This window comes from Panicum virgatum, chromosome 2N (genome assembly GCF_016808335.1).
Source record: "Panicum virgatum strain AP13 chromosome 2N, P.virgatum_v5, whole genome shotgun sequence".
Lineage (NCBI taxonomy): Eukaryota > Viridiplantae > Streptophyta > Magnoliopsida > Poales > Poaceae > Panicum > Panicum virgatum.
The window spans coordinates 44,302,867-44,325,406 of NC_053146.1; the positions used below are offsets into that span (position 1 = coordinate 44,302,867).

The window sequence follows — 22,540 nt, forward strand, 5'->3', positions numbered from 1 at the left end:
GACCATGAGGAGTCTCCATGTATCTATGAAGGAAAAACATGCATGCAGAAACATTTGAATACGCAACTGAGTTATCATTTGCAAGCTTTCATTTTCTTTTTTTAATTTCTATTGGGATAGGTATAATTGCTATAAAAGAAATTTAGGACAGCATCCTAGGATATTAGGATATCTTGTGGTTCTACCCAACAATGGTGTGCCCAAACCATGTAACCAACTCTCTTGTGTGTTTTTAAGAAAAGAAAACAAATAATCCAGTTAAACATGAACAAACTCATGTACTCTCTCCATCTAGAAATTTAAGACGTATTTTGATTGAAAAAAGGTCAAATTTTCCAAACTTGACCCATAATTAGTTAAATTATATATACATTCTATGCATAAATTTTGCATCAATATATTTGTATTCAAGGTAGTTTTGAGATTATGTCGTGTCTTAAGTGATTGATGATATTATGTGATAAGAGAAATCATAGGTTAAAATTCAAAATGGAAGATTTTCCCTGATCAAAATATATCTAATATTTCTAGATGGAGAGGGAGTATAACAATACAAATAACATATTCAAAATGGAACTTATCTCTAGCAATGAAAACATAGTGAGAATTTACAAACATGCAACAAATATGAGAAAGGAAAGCTGGCTACATTAAAAATGGTTCTGTTACACTTACAACGTAAAAAGCCAAAAACTCAAACAAACAACAAACTTCTCATGTAGCTTCCAGAATGCTAAAAGATCAAAAAAATTGAGGTTATATATATATGAAGCTGAAAAACTCAATTTTCATAGCTTTTTATAGTTTTTTATGTCTAGAAAGTTAATAGCGTAATCTAAAAGCTATTATTACTTTTTCAGAAAAGCTCTAAAAACTGCAACACATACAAATATTTCAAAAGTCATTCGTCATCCTCATCAGACATTTGCCAATGCCCCTGTTCCCATCCCCATCTCCCATCCCATCATCCCGCCGCATGCCCATGCAGGCTGTCGCCCTAGCCACTCACGCCCCATGCCACCGCCACCTTTGCGCACCTCGCCGGCTGTCATCCTCGCCTGCGTCCACCTATTCCGCCCTTGCAGGCGCCGCGCCTGCATCCCAGGCCGACACCACTAGCGCCCAACGCCCCGTGCACCTCGCTGGCCATCATCCTCACCTACGTCCACAAAACAATATTCCAGGAATATTATTCCTAAGAAGAAAAGTTCATCACAAGAGAGAGTGTTCTGAAGATAAAACAAAATATATTCTATATCTATTTCTAAAGCAAATAAAGTTTCTACTTACTTGACATATGAACCTTAGCCTTGGTCATTGACATGTGGACCTTAGTCCATCCCATATGTGAGTCGAACCAGCCCTTTATCAACGAGCAAATTAACAAATTAACAATTATACATATCTAATATTTCCTCCTTCTGGGACGCGTCGGAACCCACACGCGCGCGCCACAAAGAGAAAACGCGCGACCAATTTGCACACGTTTCAGAAGCAGCAACGGGCACATATAAATTGACCAAACTAGGGGGCTCAACCAGCAAAATCGCCCTTCGGCTCAGGGACCGAAATAGAAAACTCAAGGAAAAAAAATTCGCCCTCTTTCGCCTTCCTCGGTTCCTCCCTCGTCCGCCTCCCAACCCTTTGCTCGATGCAGGCCGCGGCGGCGCGGCGAGATGAAGGTCTCCGTGAAGACGCTCAAGGGATCCAGCTTTCAGATCGAAGTGAATCCCGCTGACAAGGTACCAATCGCCCGCCCTCCTGATCTGTTGTCAAGGTTCTGGTTGGTGGATGGATTCCCGCGTCTGTTTCGCGGATTTGGCTTCTTGTTAGGTTCGTTGGGGACCTAGGGTTTGGTGGGTTCCCGTGCGTAGACGATGGGGGTGTTGAAGCCCGCGACGAAGCTTGCTTGGATAGTTGGATCCAATCTGTAGGTTGCTGGTTGGGTTCCGGTGGTGCGAGTAGGGCATATAGGAACATTGAACTGTTGTAGAATTCGCTTCGCTTGTGGACGCGGTGGCTTTGGTTTGCGTTGCCTTTAGCTGATGTTTTTGGTGATACAGAAATCAGATGGCACGGCGAAGTTAAGAGACCATAATCTATTGGCCTAGATGGACTGCAGAAGTTGCAGTCGATCTATTGTTGCTGCTATACATTTTTGTAGTTGTATGTTTGATTGAAACATTTAAGGCTGCATGATACGTCGTGCACCCGCACATTTATTATTATTTGACGATTTCAGTTTGTGTTTGGGAGGTTAGATGTTGTCGGCATGTGCTACTTTTTGACAGTTGTTTCTACTTTCTAGGCAGCTTTATGATGTAATGCTGGGCTTTACCTGTTTGGTTATGTTGTCGGAGTGGATGAAATAAGTGCATGAATTTGCTGCCATCAAGTCTGCGAGAGTTTTAGTATACTTTTACTGTTTTTGTTGTCTATGGTATCAGGGTGTGTGTGTGTGTGTGTGTGTGTGTGTGTATATATATATATATATATATATATATATAAGACAATTTTAGATTCTATTGGCACCAATTTTGTGGTTCTTTCAGTTTCTATCTAGATAAGAAACTGGTGGTGTTTCATGCCTGCTCCTGACGTAAGTGCTTCGAATAGGTTGCTGATGTGAAGAAGGTCATAGAGAGTACACAAGGGCAAAATGTCTACCCAGCTGACCAACAGGTGCTCATACACCAAGGAAAGGTGTTAAAAGACGATTCAACAATGGAGGAAAACCAAGTTCTCGAGGACAATTTTCTTGTTATAATGCTCAGACAGGTAGGCTACCTATTGATATTAATGGTTAATACATGACAAAAATCATGGATGGCATATTTGTGCATGGAAAACCAAGAAAGTTATTCTCAAGTAATGATTTATGAGTAGTGTTAAAATAGTGCACTGAATCGATTTGAAAGAGTCTCATCGTCATTTTCCGCTATTGCTGGCTTGTTCGACATAAATGTATGTATGGACACAAAAAACTACTGTCTCAGGAGTTCTTTTTCTTCTGCCTTTTGATAAGGCAGCTGCCTATTATGAGTTTGAAATGTCTAAAATTGCTTCAAAAATGAGTTATACTACTTCTCATAATAGAGCTCCTTTTATTCCATTCCTAACTTTAATCTTTTACAGAACAAGGGCTCATCAAGTGCAGCACCAGCTAAGGCATCCGCAAATCAGGTGAGATGTTAGAATAATTGTGTGTTTGTTGATACCGATTGCGTATTTGTTGATACCGATTGCGTTTCACTTTTTTTTTTGTTAGGAACTCTAGTCGATGTTTTTATTTATTCCTTATTATATACTAGGATAATGCACGTGCGTGTCGCACGTGATTTTGTTTGGGTAGCCCGACTCCTGGTTATTCATGTGAGCACTATCTTTTTTATAAGGACACGTTAGCATTTGAGGTGGTTACGAGCACATGTATAGGTTTCTAATTTGTATGTTTCTTAGTGTGCGATGTGGGTGCCGGGTACGATAGGTGGGATAGGGAGGTGTGGTGAGAAAAGAAATAGCTTTTTGACCAAAACATTCCTGAACATGCGATTTCTATGGGTCTACCTTTCGTCCCACCCCCCTCGATCCCGACACGTGGGTCCATCATGAGGGGTAATGTGGACCCGATATAGGTAAGAAACATTTTCAATTCGATCTTTATAGTAGATTATTAAGGATGCAAGTGGGTATCCGATAGTGTTTTTTGGGTCAGCTAATTAATTACGATGGCATACCACTCTAGTTCATTTCTCCTCCCAAAATATTTTTACACAATGCCATTCTAGTTCATTTTATCAACTTTTTGGGTTGACCCAATGAACCAAAATATATATAACTTGCATCCCTATATATTATCACTTCACATAAAGACATAAAAGTAGGGCACATTTTTACTTTTTTTTTATTGGCAAAACGTAGATAAAGTCTGCTGCATAACGGCGACGTGTCATATAGTTCTAAGCCAACCAAAATGGTCGAACCACAGTGGAAAAACTCTGGGCTGTGTTGTAGTTCACTTTTGCCATCTGTTGATGTTTGTTGCCTTGTAAAAATCATTTATATTTCCGTATACAAATATCTATGCTTGAGTGTGCACTGTGCGCTACAACCTAGAAGGTTTCTGAACTATTTTTCTGTTGAGATTAACTTAAGTTACTTTTCCAGGCACCACCTACTCAGACAGTGCCTGCTACTCCCGCACCTCAAACACCGGCGTCCCCAGCTGTAGCGGCACCTATGTGTGTTTCTCACTTTAAAACTTGATTTGTGTGAGGATTGACAGTTCACATCCTTTTCAGTTGGTTGTAGGTCAGCAGTTGCCAGCTAACTCTATCCTTCTTACATTTTCTGAATTAGTGTACCTGTGAGTGCACCTGCTCTAACTGCCACTGCCTCCCCAGCTCCTGCGGTTGCTGTATCGTGAGTTCCTGATTTTCCTTCCATTGTAGACAGTTTAACTGATCTTGTATTGATGGCAGTTCTTATTTTATGATGTATTAATATTTCCTGTTAAGTATAGCTGGTAAAAATTGCTAATCACATTTAACATATCTTTTCTCTTATGCTGCCACTTGAACAGCACTGAAGCAGATACTTACGGTCAGGTCGCCGCCTCAAACCTTGTTGCTGGCATCAACTTAGAAGGGACCATCCAATCAATTCTTGAAATGGGTGGTGGGATATGGGATAGAGACACTGTGCTACATGCTCTACGCGCGGCGTATAACAATCCAGAGCGGGCTGTTGAGTACTTATATTCTGTAAGAATGATTCTTTCTTCTACTTACTTTCTACTCCCTCCGTCCCTAAATAACTGTTGCTTTCGCTTCCCGAGAAATGACTTTGATTAATTTTATATAAAAAATATTAACATTTATGATACATAACTAATATCATTAGATAGATCTTTTAATCTAGTTTTTTAACAAATTTATTTGGAGATACAAATGTTGCACGTTTTTTCTACAAATCGAGTCAAACTTGTGGCACGCACACCAACGGCGACACTTAAAAAGGGACAGAGGGAGTAGATCTTACTTGATGCAGAACTACTAAAATACCTGTTAGAAAGTGAACACATTATGTCTTACCAAAGACTGAAGCTACATGATAAATAACTGCACATTTGTCTAATTTGATTCTTTTTCAGGTGATTTTGTGTCTGTTAGGGAATTTTAGTTCTCTTTGTAATGTACAACAAACATTATGACACGGTTTTGTTTTACAAATGCACTGTGGTCCTTCATCTTATCTTTATAGGGCAAGTGTCCCATGCCATACAAATGTCTTTCATCTTCTTCTGATTGTTTATAGGGGATTCCTGAGCAGATGGATGTTCCTTCACCACCTCTGAGTTCCCAGGCAGCCAATCCTGTCCAGCCTTCACAACCAGCTCAAGCTGCAATTCCTTCGTCTGGACCAAATGCTAACCCTCTGGACCTCTTCCCTCAAGTAACTCCCTTGTACCCATGTATGCGCTCACACATTTGTGGTAGTTAAATTTAATCCTAATGATCCTTTTCAAAATTGCAGGCTCTTCCAAATGCTTCTGCTAATGCTGGCGCAGGAAATCTTGATGTTTTGCGTAATAATAGACAGTTCCAAAATTTGATCAGTTTGGTGCAAGCTAACCCTCAGATTTTACAGGTTCTTTTCCATTCCCATCCTTCTTTCAAAAAACCTACCCGCACTTGCAACCCACTGACAATTCATTTATGTGCAGCCACTGCTTCAAGAATTGGGCAAACAAAATCCCCAGGTCATTCAGCTGATCCAGGAAAACCAAGCAGAATTCATGCGCTTGATCAATGAACCTCTGGAGGGAGATGAAGAGAATGAAATGTTTGCACCTCTTCCTTGTGCTGCCCATGTTCTTTTGCTCGCATCTTTTGATAATTTTCTACTTCCTGAACCAGGAATATGCTGGACCAGATTGCAGATGCAGCTGAGACCATTGCGGTCACTCCAGAGGAAAACGAAGCTATACTTCGTGTAAGTTGATGGATCTTGACCAGTTTCTGCACATTTGGTTGCGCCTGCAATATACTCACCACTGTAATTCACATGCTCGTCATCACGCTCAGCTTGAAGGGATGGGCTTTGACCGGGCGCTTGTCCTAGAAGTCTTCTTTGCCTGCAACAAGAATGAGCAGCTGGCTGCGAACTACCTCTTGGATCACATGCATGAGTTCGACAATGACGACGCACTTGGTGGGGGGCCACCACTGTAAGGTGGTCGAACCGCTGGCAAGCTCTGCATCATGTGAACTGTAGGGCAGAATTAGGACAACTTTTTTGGAATTTGTTTTGCCTGTTCGCTACCCCTAGTGTTGAATTTGTTTCTGTTTGGCTTTGCTGTCTAGTACATAACTTTTTTTTTTGATCGGTACGCACCTGTATTATACTGAATGATACGGTACAAAGACCAGTACACAGACCAGTACAGGTACGAGTACACCGTACAAGAATATGAAGTACAGCTGTTCCACCAAGTCTACACAAAGGGCCTCAAGAAAAAAAGAAAATTCCAACCAAGCCCTTGGACCCCTTGTTGGCTAGCTCCGTCAGGAATCCCCGCCGGCCGCCAGCGAGGAACACGAGAAGCAGCCACTGCCGCACCGTAGGCCAAAGGGAGCACCGTCGCTGAGAAGACCCTCGACCCGAAGATCGAGGAGAAGCCGTCGCTGAACGGGGATCCCGTGTGGGCTGAGGAAGTTGAACTCGTTTACATACTCTATACACTGTTACAGCACTTCAAGTGGCACAATCAAATAAGAACAAAAAAAAAATCACGCACACTCGATGAAACATTTAGGCGAAGGCATTTATGCTGTAGTACTCGCACTCTGGCGTCATGTTCACGAAACAGTTCAACGTTACATGTTGCAGATACGTGACTCTGTCCCAGCAATTTACGCTAGGATGATTCGTGACTCGTGAGTTGTAGTCCTGGGATCATCAGAACTACTCTATAGTAATAAAGAACTAACCAGATCTATGTCGCTTCCAACACCCACATCCAGTGAGATTGTTGCTCATCCATATGACTGCATTGCCTGTGGCAGGGTTGCTACCATTGAGCCCAGCAACCATCCAAAATAAGCTAAGATAACATCACCGAAAAGGAGCATCACAATCAGTCATCATCGGAAATAGCTATAATTTCAGGGGCGGTGCTTTGATCTGAAGATGTTAAATAGGGTGGGTCTGTTGGCTGAAGTGGAACGATACCCAGGCATGGAGCAGCAGATGGCTTGCAATGATCTCCAGTGGCTTGTGTCACCACTACCGAGGTCTGGTTAGCAGTAGTAAGAACACCAGTGTCAGAGCATGGAGGTGGTAGTCGGGACTGTTGCATTGATTCGTCTTTAGGAGGCAACATCTTGATTCTGTGGCTACTGACTGGTGCGTCTGTCCTAGAGCTGATCAATGGTGCAGGGTTAGTCTTCTTTGATCGTGAATATGTCAGAATTCTTGCTGTTTCTCTTTTTCTTCGCTCTGTTCTTTTGTTTACAAGGGGCTCGATTGATAAGCTTGACCTGTCTGATTCATAGTAGTCCAGCCACGCACTCATCACAGCATACTCCTTTTCCCTCACAGGCTTCCTTTTGCATTTTCCCTTTCTCTGCTTCTCCGATGCAACAACGCCTGATGCCTTTGCTTTACATCCTGGGGCAGCTGTCAGAACAGTGGTTTTCCTAATGTCTACAGGCTGATGCTGTCAGTGTGCCTTCTTTGAGGAGCTCTTGCCCCGTAACTTCTCATTGCTGCAGCCCATTGCAGGGGAAGGTTCATTCTTCTCCAGTGCAACCAAGTCTTGCTTCAGTCTCTTCTGAGGGCAAGCTGGCTGAGAACAGGCTTTCTGAGAGATCTGGGGCTCATGCTGCTCTCCTGCTTTCTTTGAGGCAGCTGACACAATAGTAGTTTTCCTAATGTCTTCAGGCTCATGCTGCCTTTGTGCCTTCCTTGAAGAGCTCCTATCCAGTAACTTCTCATCGCTGCAGCCAGTTGCAGGGGAAGGTTCTCTCTTCTCCAGCGCAACGAAGTCTTGCTTCAGTGCTTTCTGAGGGTAAGCTGGCTGAGAACAGGCTTTCTGAGCGATCTGGGGCTCATGCTGCTCTCCTGTTTTCCTTAAGGATCTTCCTGGTGATTTTGCATCATTGCAGTCCTCTGCTGCAGAAAGCTTGTCCTTTTCTATTTTGATCAATGTGTGTTTCAGTTTTGGTGTTCCTAGGGGTGTAGAAGGTAGACCAGTAGGTTTCTGGTCATCATCAGGCTTATGCCGCTTGCCAACTTTCTTCTGATTTGGTTTTCCTTCGAGAGAAGCAGGCAGACCACTGGATTTCTGAACATCCTCAGGGTTATGCTGCATGTCTGCCTTGACTACCTTCTTGCTACTTCTTGTTGATTTTGGAGTGCTGCAACTGACTAGAGATAAAATGTTGTCCTCTGCTGCAACCAAATCTTGCTTCCCCTTTGATTTTCTTGGAGATTCAGCAAGAAGAACACTTGTTTCTAGAACTACTTCTGTCCTGCGTCTCTTGCTTGCCTTCTTGGACGAGCTACTCCCCTGAGATTTAGCTTTGCTACCACTCACTAGAGGGATATTATTTTCTTCAGCATTCGGTTTTGTAGCTTTAGTAGTGCCCTGCAGTGCAGATGAACTGGATTCTCGAATGGCTCCTTTTGACTTGGACATTTCCAACGGGTAAGTCAGAAGTAACTGAGCACCTGGAGAGTATATGGTGTGAGTTGATATGGTAACATGACCTCACTAGAATGATATGGAGCAAATGCCTCTGTCCAGTAACAGCAGGATAACCACAGTTCACAGAACAAGACAATATTAAACAATAAATTTTATCACAACACAAAAATTTCAGTAACATCTCAAAGGTTTTGTTATGGTTTGCTTGGGGAAAATGAAGAAAATTTTATCACAGCACAAAATTTTTTGTTGCATCAAGAATGAAAACAATTATGCACCTAGCTGATTTTGCAAGTATTAAGTATTACAATATTTGGACAAGCATGAAGTGCAGGAGCCACGTTTGGCTTTCATAATCCCTATTGCATAGACCAGCTTTTCCAAATAAATACATATTACATATTGAGAAGTTAGACATATACCTCCTGGAACTCTCTTTTGAGATAGTGCATCTGATTCCAACTCTGTTTTTTCGTATGTGCCACAGCAGTCATTCTTGTGGCTGCAGAAAAAACACAATCAATAACACAGCTGGAAACATTTGCTGCAAGTTAATATTATTTGGAAGTACACTAATGGTAGTAACTGAGTCTCTTCCAAATTGCAGGGCAGGGGAATGTACATCCCGTGATCAGCTAAGGGTGACTTTTGAGAACAAACTCAATGTCCAGTTTTGAAGGCATCAGTCAATTATTCACTAGTGATTGCATAGAATGAACTTTTTAACAAGACTCAAATGGTCTGATCTCCAAATTTTACTGTGTCTGGTACAAGAGCTACTCTATCCAAATACCATAATGTTTTGTTTGTTATAGTTAACAGTCTTACTTGTGCCAGTGACAAAGCATGTTCCCACAGGATGCGCCGCCACCGCTGTTAACATTCTCAATGCAGCAGGCATCAGATGGAGGACCCTGGTTTGTAGCCCTAAGAAGTGTATCTCCACAAGATTTGCACTGGAAAGTAGTAATTGTCTAATTGATCATGCCAGGTTATGATAACACATAACAGTGCCAAAAAGGAAATTTGAAACAAACAAAAAAAAAGACAGACTACATAATGGACAAATTTCAGAAGTACCTTCCACAAGATACCCTTGAAGCTGTGCGGCTTTTCTGGATGGAAATCATGGCGGGTGGTGATATTGTACCCACCATCTGGTCTCTGAAGAACAAGACAAGGAGAAATCAATAACATGGTATAATGGCTTATAGGTTTTCAGACAGGAAATACTAACTTGGTGATCCTTTATGGAGCAAGAGTTAATAGCATCCATCCAAGCACGAAAAAGAGGGCCATGGCAGCTGACATGATTTAACAGAAAGTTTAAGTAGCAGGCATGCAGAGCAGAGTTAACTGCAATTTAAGGACACAGCTCTTAGTTAAGGACAAGAGAAGTTACCTGTCCTTTCTGTGAAACTTAACATATATGACCGCATGAATCATTTCATGCAGCAATGCATTCTTCCGGTCAGTACATGAGAGATACTTCAGAACCGGCTCGGAGAGTGTTATGGTATTTCTCGGTTTAGCAAAGGTGCAAGATCCAAAAGAACTATGTATAGACAACCCAATCAGTGTTATTACAAGATCCATAATTGAAAACTAAATGAAGATCATTCATCCGAAGGATGCTGTCATCTAAAACAATAAATTAGGGGATGCTAATATAAGGATATAAACTTGCAAGTATGATCTTTTCTGGGCCCATATTTACTACTACTTGTTCATTATACAACCATCAGATTGAGTCATTAGTATGGCAACCATTGAAAGCACCACCAAAGTTCCTATTTTGGTGTTTGATGATATATAATAACTTGACATAACAAAGCTTCAACTACCCATTCAATTTCATGATGCTTCCCCATCCATTTAAGATATCCAAAAGGCAGTGGCATACAAACCACCAAACCAGACTACAAACAGTTAGCAGATGAATAGGGTCACTGATTACATCGAGTCCAAATTAGTTGATGTTTCAGACAATCAAATTGGTCTGCACTTACTATTAGTTATATTTTGCTACAATAAACGTCAACCAATCCTGACTGGAGGGACTATATATATACCAGTTTAACCCGGCAGTTGTGAAATACCAAAGAAAAATAAACCAGTGACATGATTTGCTTCCCTTATTTTTTTTCGCATAAGTCTCAAAAATTCATATGCAACTATAGCATGTCATCTGTATCCGGTAAGATAGAAGCCTGAGCCTCGGGGACACACAAAAAAAAAAAGAATGAAGTTTTCCCCTTTCCCAACATTTTTGCATGATATCCTCAGAGCTAACAATGCATTATTAACGTCATAATCCTTATTATAATTACCAGTACACTCCATATTCTAATACTACAGTAAAGATTCAACTACCGAATAGGAAAGGAAAATGAAAATCTCCATGATTGAAGGGAGCACAGTATAGGCGTATAGGCATATATAGCACAGAAAAAGCCAGTACGAGCAGAAAAAACGGGTCCTTTCTATGCAAATCTGAGAACCAATGCTAAAAGAAAATAAGAGATATAGCGAATATTACCCATTTTGAAGCTCCATGATCAAAGAAACCATGTTTCCGGAAAACGAAAGGAAGAAAAATAAACAAGAATAAAACCCCAACAAATTTGCCCCCCCGAAAATGTGAGAAAAAAGGGTACATGATGGAGTCACCTTCTGCCACTGGCGAACTACTACCAAAATCAAAGAAATTGCGAGGCACATCATAGGGAAAGCAGAACACCCAAACGCGCCCAAATTTCCCCAGGCCAGAAGATTACTCCAAGAACCCCGAAATTCCTCGAAAAATACCCCCCCCCCCTACAGCAAAAGAACAGGCTGTGCAAAGCCAGCGCCTAACATGGGAACCAAGCACCCAAGGAGCAGCCGCCGATAGGAGGTAACCAAGAACGGGAAAGCCCCAACCTGCTGGATGGCAAGGAGCCCCACTTAACGACGAAGACGGCGTCGGCGAGCCGCCCCGGAAGTAGAGGAGGTCGTAGTGCTGGAACAGGTCCTGAACGTCTGGGTTCGGGTCCGCGAGGTCCGCCTCCGCCATCACATCCCCCATCACCCCCCACCCACCCACCCACGCGCCGGCCGACCAGCCGATCGATCAGCCGGCGCCGGCGCCGGCCCCGCTGCCTCGAGGCCCACCCAGCGAAACACCAACCCTAGCAGCGGCCCTCCTCGCCTAGGCTCTCATTGGCAGCGCGGTTGCGGACGGCCACGGAGGAGGAGACGGAGAGACGGCGAGTGGAGGATTCGAGCCTTCTTGTGTGTGCGAGTAGGCTACTAGTAGGTGCATGCAACCAGCACCGGGTGGGAGAGGAACCCAGGCGCGTGGCCGCAGGCGTGTCGCTGACGAGTGGGTTCCACGCAGCGTTCTAGTAGGAGCCTTTTCGGTTCGAGTAGCTGGAGCTCCCCACCCCTCTTTTTCCGGAGGGTGGCGAGGAGCGAGCTGGAGCCCGGAGGCGGAGGCGGAGGCGGACGGCCACGATGCCCTATGAGCTGGAGCGGCGCACGCCGGCCGTCGGATGGCACCGAAGGGATTGCAAGAACTGGTCTTGGGCGTGTCAACGCCGGCCTCTCCGGAACCGGCGACCGTCGCGCTCGCCGCGCAGCCTGCCGGCGCGCATCAGCCAGACTGGGTTCGCTTCACTTGATCACTTCTCGCTCCCAGCTGTTTTCGCTCGTGAACGTTCCAGCTCCAAAACTTGTTTGGTGTTTACTTGAAAAAAAACTTGTTTGGTGGCGCTCAACCAACAAATTTTTTATTTTTAATACAATTTTTTACAATAATTACGAAATAATACACCAGATCTGATAAATTTCAAAAATAGGTCACGATCGTGTGTCCAATAGACAAAATTGAGATTTCGTCCGCTGAGCAGACAAAATTTGCTAGTTTGTCTTCCAAAAGGACGAAATATACAAATTTCATCTAATGGGTAGACGAAAATATATTTCGTCTACCCGAACGAAATCTCAATTTTCATCCACCAGGTTGACAAAAATTTTAAATTTCGTCTACCCATCAGATGAAATTTAGTTTGCTTTATTTTTTTCAATTTAGACTTTTTTATGCTGTTTTGAACATTCGTCACCATTAAGTTATTGTTTTTACAAACAAACTGCTTTACTTATATGTAGGTTGATCATGCGGACGATAGACATTTCGTAACAGAACATAGGAGAGCAAAAAAAGATCATAAAGAGAGAAGTGTGAACATACCTGTGGTCTGTAACTGATAATCTCTTCTTATCAGCTCTATTCACCAATCTGAGCACCTAAGAATCTCAATCTCAAAAGAATACCTGTATAACCAACATTTCTTGATCACCATTGAGATTCCAATAATGTTGTTCTAGTGCACAGATCCGCTTCACTTGTATTTCTATCCACCGTAACAAACCACAATTGTATTATTCATCAAAAGTCTCAAGAATGTGCTGTTGCAATATCAAACATTTGGCAATAATACATACAAAAGGCTTTGAGCGGGGAGAACCATATCCACGCCGTGCCATTGATTCATCCATGAACCGAAGGTAGGCTGAAGGAGGATCTGGTTGGTGGGTCAGAAGAGGATCTCCTTAGGGCCACGATGACGGGAGGACGGTCTCGAGGAACGACATCGAGAGGAGGAGCGTCGTCGGAGGAGAGTGACATCAGAAGGAGGTGCGGCGTCGGGAACGAGAGGAGGGAGTGCTGTAGGGAACGGAAACCACCGATATGCTCGTGAGCTAAGGGCGACGTAGAAGAAAACCGCTAGAGGAGGGCGGTGAAAATCAGGAGAGAGAGAGAGAGTGCGGAGCGAAGAGGCACGACCCAAGGGAGGGTGGGGGCTACCGGGCTACACGTTGAGTAGAGCGCAGGTGGATGGGAACGCTAGTATAATGTTACACCTTTCGAAAGAAGATGCTGAATACCCAATGTACCATATATACACACACATGCTAAACTAAAAATAGTTATGTATATTTTCTAACACACAACTCTATCACGGAGATGTAGTATTGCATTTTGCATCTTCTTTCGAAAGGTGTAGCATCACATCTTTTTTTGAAAGGTGTAGCATCGATTTTAACACGACCTCACTCAGTCTTCATGAATTCTACAGAAATAGAACCCTGACCAAGACGAACGGGACCCACCTGTAAGCGTCCCGTGACCACCCCCCGCACGGAGCTCCTCAACCCCCACGCTCCGCCGCCGCACTCGCCGCGCCGCGACTCCGGTGGCCGCTGACGTGTCACCCCGCTCCTTCCCTCCCAATCTCCCATCATCCCTCCCCATCCTCCCCCGCCTCCGTTTCCCGCCACTTCTCCGCGCCATTTCCCCCTCCCACCCGCCGGGCCCTCCTTCCCTTCCCTCCCACTCCTACTAGTAATCCCCTGCCGCGAGCAATCCCCCCCGCAAAACGCCAAAACCCTAAACCCTCGGAGGAGGGGAGTAGTCGCCCCACCCTCCGCAATGGCGTCGCGCCGAGCCAGCAACGGCCGCTCGCCGCTCGTGCGGAAGCAGAGCCAGATCACCGCCTTCTTCTCCTCCTCGTCCACACCCTCACCCTCCCCGTCCACGCCGAACAAAGGCGCGTCCAAGCCCTCGCCGTCGCCGCTGAATCCCAGTGCAGCGCGGAGGTCCACGCTCGCCGCGGCCTCCCTTTCCCCTCCCAAGCAGCCGCCGCCGGCGGCGGCGCAGGATGAGAAGAGGGCGAAGAGGGATAAAAAGGATCGGGATGCTGCTGCCCCGGTCGCTGCGGCTGCGGCTGCGGAGGTGGTGGGTAGGCGGCTGCGGGTGTACTGGCCGCTGGACGACGCGTGGTACGAGGGGAGGGTGGATGCCTACGACGCGGGCTCCCGCAAGCACCGGGTCAAGTACGACGACGGCGAGGAGGAGCAGGTCGACCTCGGGAAGGAGCGGTTCGAGTGGGCTGCCACGGGTGAGGAGTCCACCCCGCTGCCGGCAAGGAAGCTGCGGCGTCTCCGGCGGATGTCGGATACCGCGGTGGCGAAATCGCCGGGTCTGGCGGAGGATGGTGGAAGGGATTCCACTGAGGACGAGGACTGGAAGAGGGATACTGTAGCGGATGATGATTCGGAGGAGGTGGAACTGGAGGACGAGGAGGAGGTTGTTGCGGTGAGGTCACGGAAGGGGAAGACGAGGCACTCCTTGCCGGTGTCAGGTTCAACGCCATCGACATTGGGCTCTGGCTTGACATCAGCATCGGGGTCAACAATTTCGAAGATGAAAAAGGTGGATGTGGCTTCATTGGATTGTGCTAAGAAGTTCAGCTTTGAAACAGTTAATACCACTGGAAAAGTTGACCCAGAAGTGCCGCTGAGCTGTGGCCGGAGTAAGTAGTGGAATCTCAACTCTAAACTGTTGATGAGTTTGAGTTTGGCTGTTCTCTTTGTGATTTTGGTTGCTATTGTTACAGAGGAGCAAGCTACAGGGAATGCTAACACTGCTCTTACTGGGGAGGCAGCTGAGCGCTTTGGACAGCGCGATGTGGAAAAGTTCAAATTCCTTGGAGAGTGAGTGCTTTTCGATTGCCAGATGTATTTGTTTCACATTGTTATACTAATGTGTTATTTATATATATTTTTGAAATGCATCGAGTAGAAACTTTATTGCCTTGTCTTATTTCTGTTTCATCCAAAGAAGCAGCTTCAATTTCCTCGCATAAAAAGGGCTATCAATTTTCTTAGCTGTAACAAAATTTTCAACTGTAGAGGGCGCAAAGATGCAAAAGGAAGACGCCCTGGAAGCCCAGGCTACGATCCAAGAACACTTTTATTGCCTTCCCAGTTCTTGAAGAGTTTGACAGGAGGACAGGTATAAATTCATGTTAATAATGCACCTCATTTTTTGTGGCACTACCTGTATGAATGCTAACTGATATTCTTGGTAATGATAAATAGAGACAATGGTGGGAATTTAAATCACAACACATGGATAAGGTTCTGTTCTTCAAGGTACATATATATTTTTTCACTGATTATTGAGCACTTAAATGAAGCCTATCACTTAGTGATTATAATATGAATTTGAATAGATGGGCAAATTCTATGAACTATTTGAGATGGATGCACATGTTGGGGCAAAGGACCTTGATCTTCAGTACATGAAGGCAAGAACATCTCCTTATGTTTATGCTTACTGATCTTATGCTATTACTCAGCAATACAGCTCGCCTTTTTTCCTATTACCCAAAACCTATTGTTTATTTGTCATCAATCATGTTATCTTAGGGTGAACAACCTCACTGTGGATTCCCAGAGAAGAATTTATCAGTGAATTTAGAGAAATTAGCTAAGAAGGTCAGAACTTGGTTATGTTATGTTTCTAATTTAATTTGACATAACTGCATTTTAGTAATAGCAACCACTACACAGGGCTATCGAGTTCTGGTTGTGGAGCAAACTGAAACACCTGAGCAATTTGAACTTCGGCGTAAGGCAATGGGTATAAAGGACAAGGTATGCTTCGATTCCGTGGTGTCAGTCAAAGTCATCTCTTGTGTTGAGGCAACTTCCAAATGTGATATACCAAAGTTTTCTGCTAAATGTAGGTTGCAAACTTTAGCAATGTTTCGTTCCTTTGTTTTATTCTATAATTCAAAACATAGATGTGAGTAACATCGCAGTATTTGGCATGCTTTACTCTCGGAAGGTTGTCAGGCGTGAAATATGTGCAATGGTCACAAAAGGGACACTGACAGAAGGAGAGCACCTATTGGCAAACCCAGATCCATCATATCTCCTGTCTGTGACTGAAAGTCTCCAACAAAGTTCAAACAAGAGTCAATACACTTGTATCATTGGTGTTTGCATAGTTGATGTTTCGACAAGCAAATTTATTGTAGGACAGGTTGGTGTTTACAAGATCATCCATTTGCATTGAACTGTAGAAAATTATTATCAATCTAGGCAAATTTCTCAAGAGGCAAATTTGAACTGTGTAGCCGCTTACTCTTGTATCTGTTTGTTTTTACAGTTCCAAGACGACCCAGAGCGCCATGGATTATGTTCAATTTTGTCTGAAATGAGGCCTGTGGAAATCATCAAGCCTGGTAAAATGCTGAGTCCAGAAACTGAGAAGGCATTAAAGAACAACACAAGAGAACCTTTAATAAATGAGTTGCTTCCATCCACGGAATTCTGGGATGCAGAAAAGACTATTAATGAGATAAAGAAGTACTACAGCTCAGCAGATAAACAAAACAATGTCGACAATGTACAAGACAGTCTGGAGTCTCTGCCTAACTTATTAAGCGAATTAATTGGAGCAGGTGATAAAACATATGCGCTTTCTGCTCTAGGAGGTTCCTTATTTTATTTAAGACAAACCCTTCTGGATGAGAAAATAGTTCCGTGTGCTGAGTTTGAGCCCCTTGCATGCTCGGGGATCATCAACAATATCCGAAAGCATATGATACTTGATTCAGCAGCGCTCGAAAATCTGGAACTTTTAGAAAATATCAGAACTGGTGGCGTGTCAGGGTAATGCCTGCTTCAAACATTTTGTTTTCTATAATAACCAGATTCTGGTGCGTTAAGTACTAATACGTATCCTTCAGGACCCTGTATGCACAATTGAACCATTGTGTTACTGGTTTTGGAAAGAGGCTGCTTAAACGTTGGATTGCAAGGCCATTGTATGATTGCAGAGCAATACTACAACGTCAAAGAGCTATTGCTACTTTCAAGGTTTCTGTTTTATAAAACTATATTCCTAAAATTATTGGTGCCATCTTGCCTAGTAGGGTAGTATTCATTAATCCAAAAAAATTAGGATAAAAAGAGCATCATAAACACTGAATTATCTTTGTTTTGTTTTTGCTGTTCGCAATGGGAAAATTATGTCATGTGAACTTCGGGAAACATCTCTATGCAGTTACTATTATTTCTTTTTTTTGTATATAAATGATTCTGCTTTAGAATGAGCACTATTACTTCTTTGGAAGTGAATAAATGCACTTAATTATTCTCTCAGTATAGTCATAACTGCTAATCAGCTTCTATATGTTCTGCAATTTTTTCTGAGAATTTCTGAGAATTTTTAGAAAATGACATTATTTCATATTTTCAGTATGCCATTTTTATTTTGAACTTCTTTGTTGCTGTTTGAATCTAACTAAAAACAGGGTATGAAAAGCTTATTTTCCATCTGCGTAGATTTGCTTATCAGTTCACTTTGTTTCTTAAAGAACTACCTGGGACTACACGACATGATTCACCTTAGTCATTGATGAGAGAGGGCCGAGGAGATTCCTCATTGTACTGTTTTACATGTATTTATAGTGAGAACTTGTGCAGATTCCTATATATTGAACTGTGCCATAGATTAAGAATGGTCAAAGGAAAACTCCAGAGATTTCAAACTGATGTTTAACACGTACTGTGTTATGCTGATCGTACATCTGTTTGTACTGTACTGCAACATATAGCTTTATTATCATGTTTCCTATGATTTTGCATCATCGCTCGAATTTTCTTCTTTTCAGGGAGTTGGTAACAACTATGCTGCCCAGTTTCGTAAGGATTTGTGTAGGCTCCCTGACATGGAACGCTTGCTTGCACGTCTTTTCTCTAGATGGTAATTCAGTATATTATGTGGTATATAAATAGATATACGATGCAACAAACTGGATTGTCGCGCCTTTTGGTTGCTGCCAACCGTTTCTGTGTTTACCTTCAGAATACTCTGTTGCTTTTCTACTTTGGGATCTTTCAAATCTTTTGGCTCTTTCTAACCTGAATGGCTCATGCTAAACTTCCTCTGCAGTGACGGAAACAAAAGAAGTTCATCAATTGTTCTTTATGAAGATGCATCAAAGAGACTGCTTCAACAGTTTACTGCAGCTCTTCGTGGTTGCGAGCAGATGTTCCATGCATGTTCTTTGATTAGTACATTGATATGCACAGAAGATTCTGTGGATTCTCAACTAAATGATTTGCTCTCACCAGGTAGAATAATAGCTTTCTTCAATACTCTACAACAAATGACCATTTCTAAATGCATCTTCTCATTACTTTTCTTGATACACCCATAAGTTCCTCCTTTTGTCTTCTTTTTTTATTTTCCTATTTTGGTTCCATTATTTTAATATAATGGCATTTGAAGCATTAGGTAACCCTTGCAAGCGACAACTTTTTACAGGCAAAGGGCTACCGAATGTATCATATATTTTGGACCGATTCAGAGATGCATTTGATTGGTCAGAAGCAGATCGCAACGGTCGGATCATTCCTCTTCAAGGTTGTGATCCTGAATATGATGCCACTTGCAATGCAATACAGGAAATTGAATCCAGTCTAAAAGAATACCTGAAGGAGCAACGGAAACTTTTGAGATGTGCATCGGTAGTGCTGCACCTTGCTTCTTTTCAAGCTTTGCATCATTTAATAGTATCTTTGCCAATCACTAATAATTAATAAACAATGGCTTCAGGTTACCTATGTTAATGTTGGAAAAGATATGTACCTAATTGAAGTGCCTGAGAGCTTGGGAGGTTCTGTTCCAGGGAATTATCAGTTGCAGTCTACAAAAAAAGTAATAATGTTTTTACCTCTCTTGTATTTAAATGTAAATAAGTGCATAAGTATATGTGTGAGTTCCTACTGTTGCACATGCTTGGTTTATGTAATATATATCCAATCCTGGTTTTACAAATATGTGTACCTTGCACTAATACTGCAGTCAATTGGACATTTTTCAGAGTCTTTAGTCAACGCTTTCTGATAAACTTAAAGGGTAAACACGAAATGTTTAGTTGCAACTTTATTGTGTCATTGTGCGTAAACTAGGGTAAACATCATGGTCATATTCAAAGTTTTTGCAACTTTGTTGTGCCATTATGCGTAAACTAGGGTAAACATCATGGTCATGCCTCAAAGTTTAGTCCTCAAGTCCTGTATCAATTTTCGGCTTTAGTTGGACTTTGAATAATTTGCTTGGAGTTGGTTCTGATATTTATGTTTCTGGCAACTTATCTGGGAAATCCCTTTAGTAATGCTGACTAGAGAAGAGCCTTAAAACAAGCTCATTTTAATTGACTCAGATTCTCAGTGACTGTTCATCATCTATTGCTGGATTCATTTGTTCCCTCTCTTTCATTAAATTACTGCACATTTTTTCACTTTACCTGAACATTTAAATGTTCCATCCAGGGTTCCTATAGGTACTGGACGCCAGAACTGAAAGAACTAATATCAGAACTTTCAAAAGCTGAGGCAGAGAAAGAATCAAAATTGAAAGGCATTCTTCAGAATCTGATTCAGCTATTTGTGGAGCATCACAGCGAGTGGAGGCAACTGGTTTCTGTTGTTGCTGGTAACACTTCATGCGACATTATTTTCTTTTCTTGCACTATAGTCTATAGTTTTAGTTTACCTAAGGTTACCAATATTCCTATTGTTCTATGATATTCCCTCCTAGTTGCTCCTCTATCATGTACTGTACTCCGGGTTGCTATGATTTTTTCCCCCTCGAACGCACAGGAGAGCTGTTTATCATTTCATCAAAGAAGCTACGATATTATTAAAAAATACTGAGAATGTTTGGTACTGTATTTTTTTACTGAATATCTAGCTGCAAGGTTGTTAGACCATTTAAGTTGAGGGATTTATTGAAAACAGGTTACTATTTTTGCATAGACCAACTGATTACCTGCCAAGTATATATTGTCTTTCCTTCTTCGGAAAAGCGTGTGTTTGCATGATCTACTACATGGAATCTTGATTGACAAGAGCAAACAAGCATGTTGGTTAATGACTAAGTATTACACAGTTTGTCAGGTGATGCATGATTAGTAAAGAATTGTTATCATGCTAGTTTATTTCTAATAAAGATGCATAAATACATATGACAGACTTTGTGTTGGTAGATTTTCTACTCTAAATGCTGCGTTTGATTTTATCATGCAGAGCTTGATGTTTTAATAAGTCTTGCTATTGCAAGTAATTATTTTGAGGGACCAAGTTGCTGTCCAACTATCAAAGAATCAAATGGCTCAGATGATACTCCTACTTTCCATGCCAGAAATCTTGGACATCCCATTCTACGAAGTGATTCCTTGGGCAAGGGTTCTTTTGTACCCAATGATGTTAAGATAGGTGGGCCAGGGAATTCCAGCTTTATTGTTCTTACTGGTCCAAATATGGGTGGTAAATCAACTCTTTTGCGCCAAGTTTGTCTTACCATTATATTGGCTCAGGTAATACTGTCTTTATCTCTCATTCTGTCAGGTGTCATCATTGCTTGTTCAGGAGGACTGACTTCTTGTTGTTTCCCAGATTGGAGCAGATGTTCCTGCAGAAAACCTTGAACTTTCTCTTGTTGACCGAATCTTTGTTCGAATGGGAGCAAGGGATCATATTATGGCCGGCCAAAGTACATTCTTGGTGGAGCTCATGGAAACTGCCTCGGTGCTTGTAAGTTCTTCCTTCGAGATATGATGATGTGTATTATTTTTAAAATTGTGTGTTTTCTCACCATTTTTTAAAATTTTGCTTCAGTCATCAGCTACCAAGAACTCTTTTGTGGCTTTAGATGAGCTTGGGCGGGGTACATCAACTTCTGATGGACAAGCTATCGCGTAAGTTGAATTACAGATCATAACATTGATTTGTTTGAGTACTCCTTATACCTGTTTATTCTCGTGGAGTCTCAGTTATCTGTAATGCTCACTGACTTGCTCTTACTAAAACAGGGCCTCTGTTCTGGATTATCTAGTCCATCAGGTGCAGTGTCTAGGCTTGTTTTCTACACACTACCATAGGTTAGCAGTGGAACACAAGGATACCAAGGTAACAATACATACCTTTTCTTTTTGTTCTTTTTGGATCCAACCTTATCCAATGTTGTAACATGCATATATGAATATTGCACATCACAGGTATCGCTGTGTCATATGGCATGCGAGGTAGGCAAGGGTGAAGGAGGTCTGGAAGAAGTGACTTTCCTTTATAGATTAACAGCTGGTGCATGCCCCAAAAGCTACGGTGTAAATGTTGCTCGATTGGCAGGTTATTTTCAAGCTAATATGTTCATTCTCAGCATGTATTTTGCTCAAAATTGAAATGCTCCTTTTCCCAAGGCCTTACTATGTTAGCATATACTACGATGCTCATGTTGTCTTCACCCCTGATACTCAGGAATACCTGCTTCGGTGCTTCTAAGGGCAAACGAGAAGTCAATTGACTTTGAGGCCAACTACGGGAAGCGATGCTGTGTTACCAAAGATAAGCATGCCAGTTCACAGCACGAAGATGAGTTTTCTGCCATCAGGGATGTGTTACGCATTGTGAAGGCATGGCCTCATCCTGGTGATCAGGCAGCGAGTATAAGAATGCTCCATGAAGCGCAGAAGCTTGCCAAGGTGCTGGCTGTGGAAGGTTAAAAAATTGTTGCATGACCTGTTCGCTTAGTGGAGATTGACGCATTTTGCTACCTTGGTGGCTTTGTTTTGGATCGCTGTCATGTTGAGAGCGCTGTAGTACAGCTCATTGTGGAATCGTCATGGCTCAAGCCCGTGTAAAGAATTGGGACATGTACCATAGATGGAGACGATTCAACGTCGTCCACGTAGCTTTACTATCCCTTCCAACAATTTTCTTTGCTCTGTGATAGAAGCCCAAGGATGGTCACCCGTACTGGATTGTGATGTGTTAGGCCACTGTATGATCAGAGGGTAGATGGCTCAAATTTTAAACTGAGCTGCGTAAAAACTTCCGAGATTTTAAGAGATGGTTCCATGGAAGGTGTATAGGGAAACGGAAATCAGGAACTGCGCTTGCAAGCCAATTTAGGCTTAGCTACTTCCA

The 22,540-nt window shown here is 42.6% G+C and overlaps 3 protein-coding genes across 4 annotated transcripts; 2 read left to right on the forward strand and 1 right to left on the reverse strand.

Annotated features, from left to right (window-relative positions):
* The first annotated feature begins 1,536 nt into the window (after nt 1-1,536).
* On the forward strand, nt 1,537-6,499 carry LOC120660621 (probable ubiquitin receptor RAD23). Its single transcript, XM_039939217.1, has 11 exons — nt 1,537-1,742; nt 2,617-2,778; nt 3,136-3,183; nt 4,168-4,241; nt 4,360-4,422; nt 4,583-4,763; nt 5,317-5,454; nt 5,536-5,649; nt 5,726-5,844; nt 5,919-5,994; nt 6,087-6,499. Exons 1-11 carry the CDS (start codon nt 1,677-1,679, stop codon nt 6,231-6,233), a joined length of 1,188 nt encoding a protein of 395 aa, XP_039795151.1. The 5' UTR covers nt 1,537-1,676; the 3' UTR covers nt 6,234-6,499.
* Nucleotides 6,500-6,709: 210 nt separating this feature from the next.
* LOC120660620 lies at nt 6,710-11,792 on the reverse strand. Its single transcript, XM_039939216.1, has 6 exons — nt 11,633-11,792; nt 9,948-10,066; nt 9,791-9,874; nt 9,539-9,666; nt 9,133-9,212; nt 6,710-8,733 (listed from the first exon to the last, which is right to left on the reverse strand). The coding sequence occupies exons 1-6, from the start codon at nt 11,775-11,777 to the stop codon at nt 7,724-7,726; spliced, it is 1,566 nt and encodes a 521-aa protein (XP_039795150.1). The 5' UTR covers nt 11,778-11,792; the 3' UTR covers nt 6,710-7,723.
* A 2,033-nt stretch (nt 11,793-13,825) lies between these two features.
* LOC120660623 (DNA mismatch repair protein MSH6-like) lies at nt 13,826-22,538 on the forward strand. 2 transcript variants are annotated; one of them, XM_039939219.1, is made up of 21 exons: nt 13,826-15,066; nt 15,151-15,247; nt 15,446-15,548; nt 15,635-15,688; nt 15,769-15,843; nt 15,965-16,033; nt 16,109-16,192; nt 16,386-16,583; nt 16,710-17,215; nt 17,293-17,422; nt 18,220-18,311; nt 18,501-18,682; nt 18,876-19,078; nt 19,167-19,268; nt 19,886-20,048; nt 20,642-20,931; nt 21,011-21,148; nt 21,233-21,312; nt 21,427-21,523; nt 21,613-21,742; nt 21,872-22,538. In XM_039939219.1, exons 1-21 carry the CDS (start codon nt 14,184-14,186, stop codon nt 22,114-22,116), a joined length of 3,921 nt encoding a protein of 1,306 aa, XP_039795153.1. In that variant the 5' UTR covers nt 13,826-14,183; the 3' UTR covers nt 22,117-22,538. The 2 variants fall into 2 exon arrangements, with proteins under 2 accessions (XP_039795153.1, XP_039795152.1); XM_039939218.1 differs by having other exon boundaries at nt 13,920-15,066; nt 16,109-16,280; nt 16,360-16,583.
* Nucleotides 22,539-22,540: the final 2 nt, after the last annotated feature.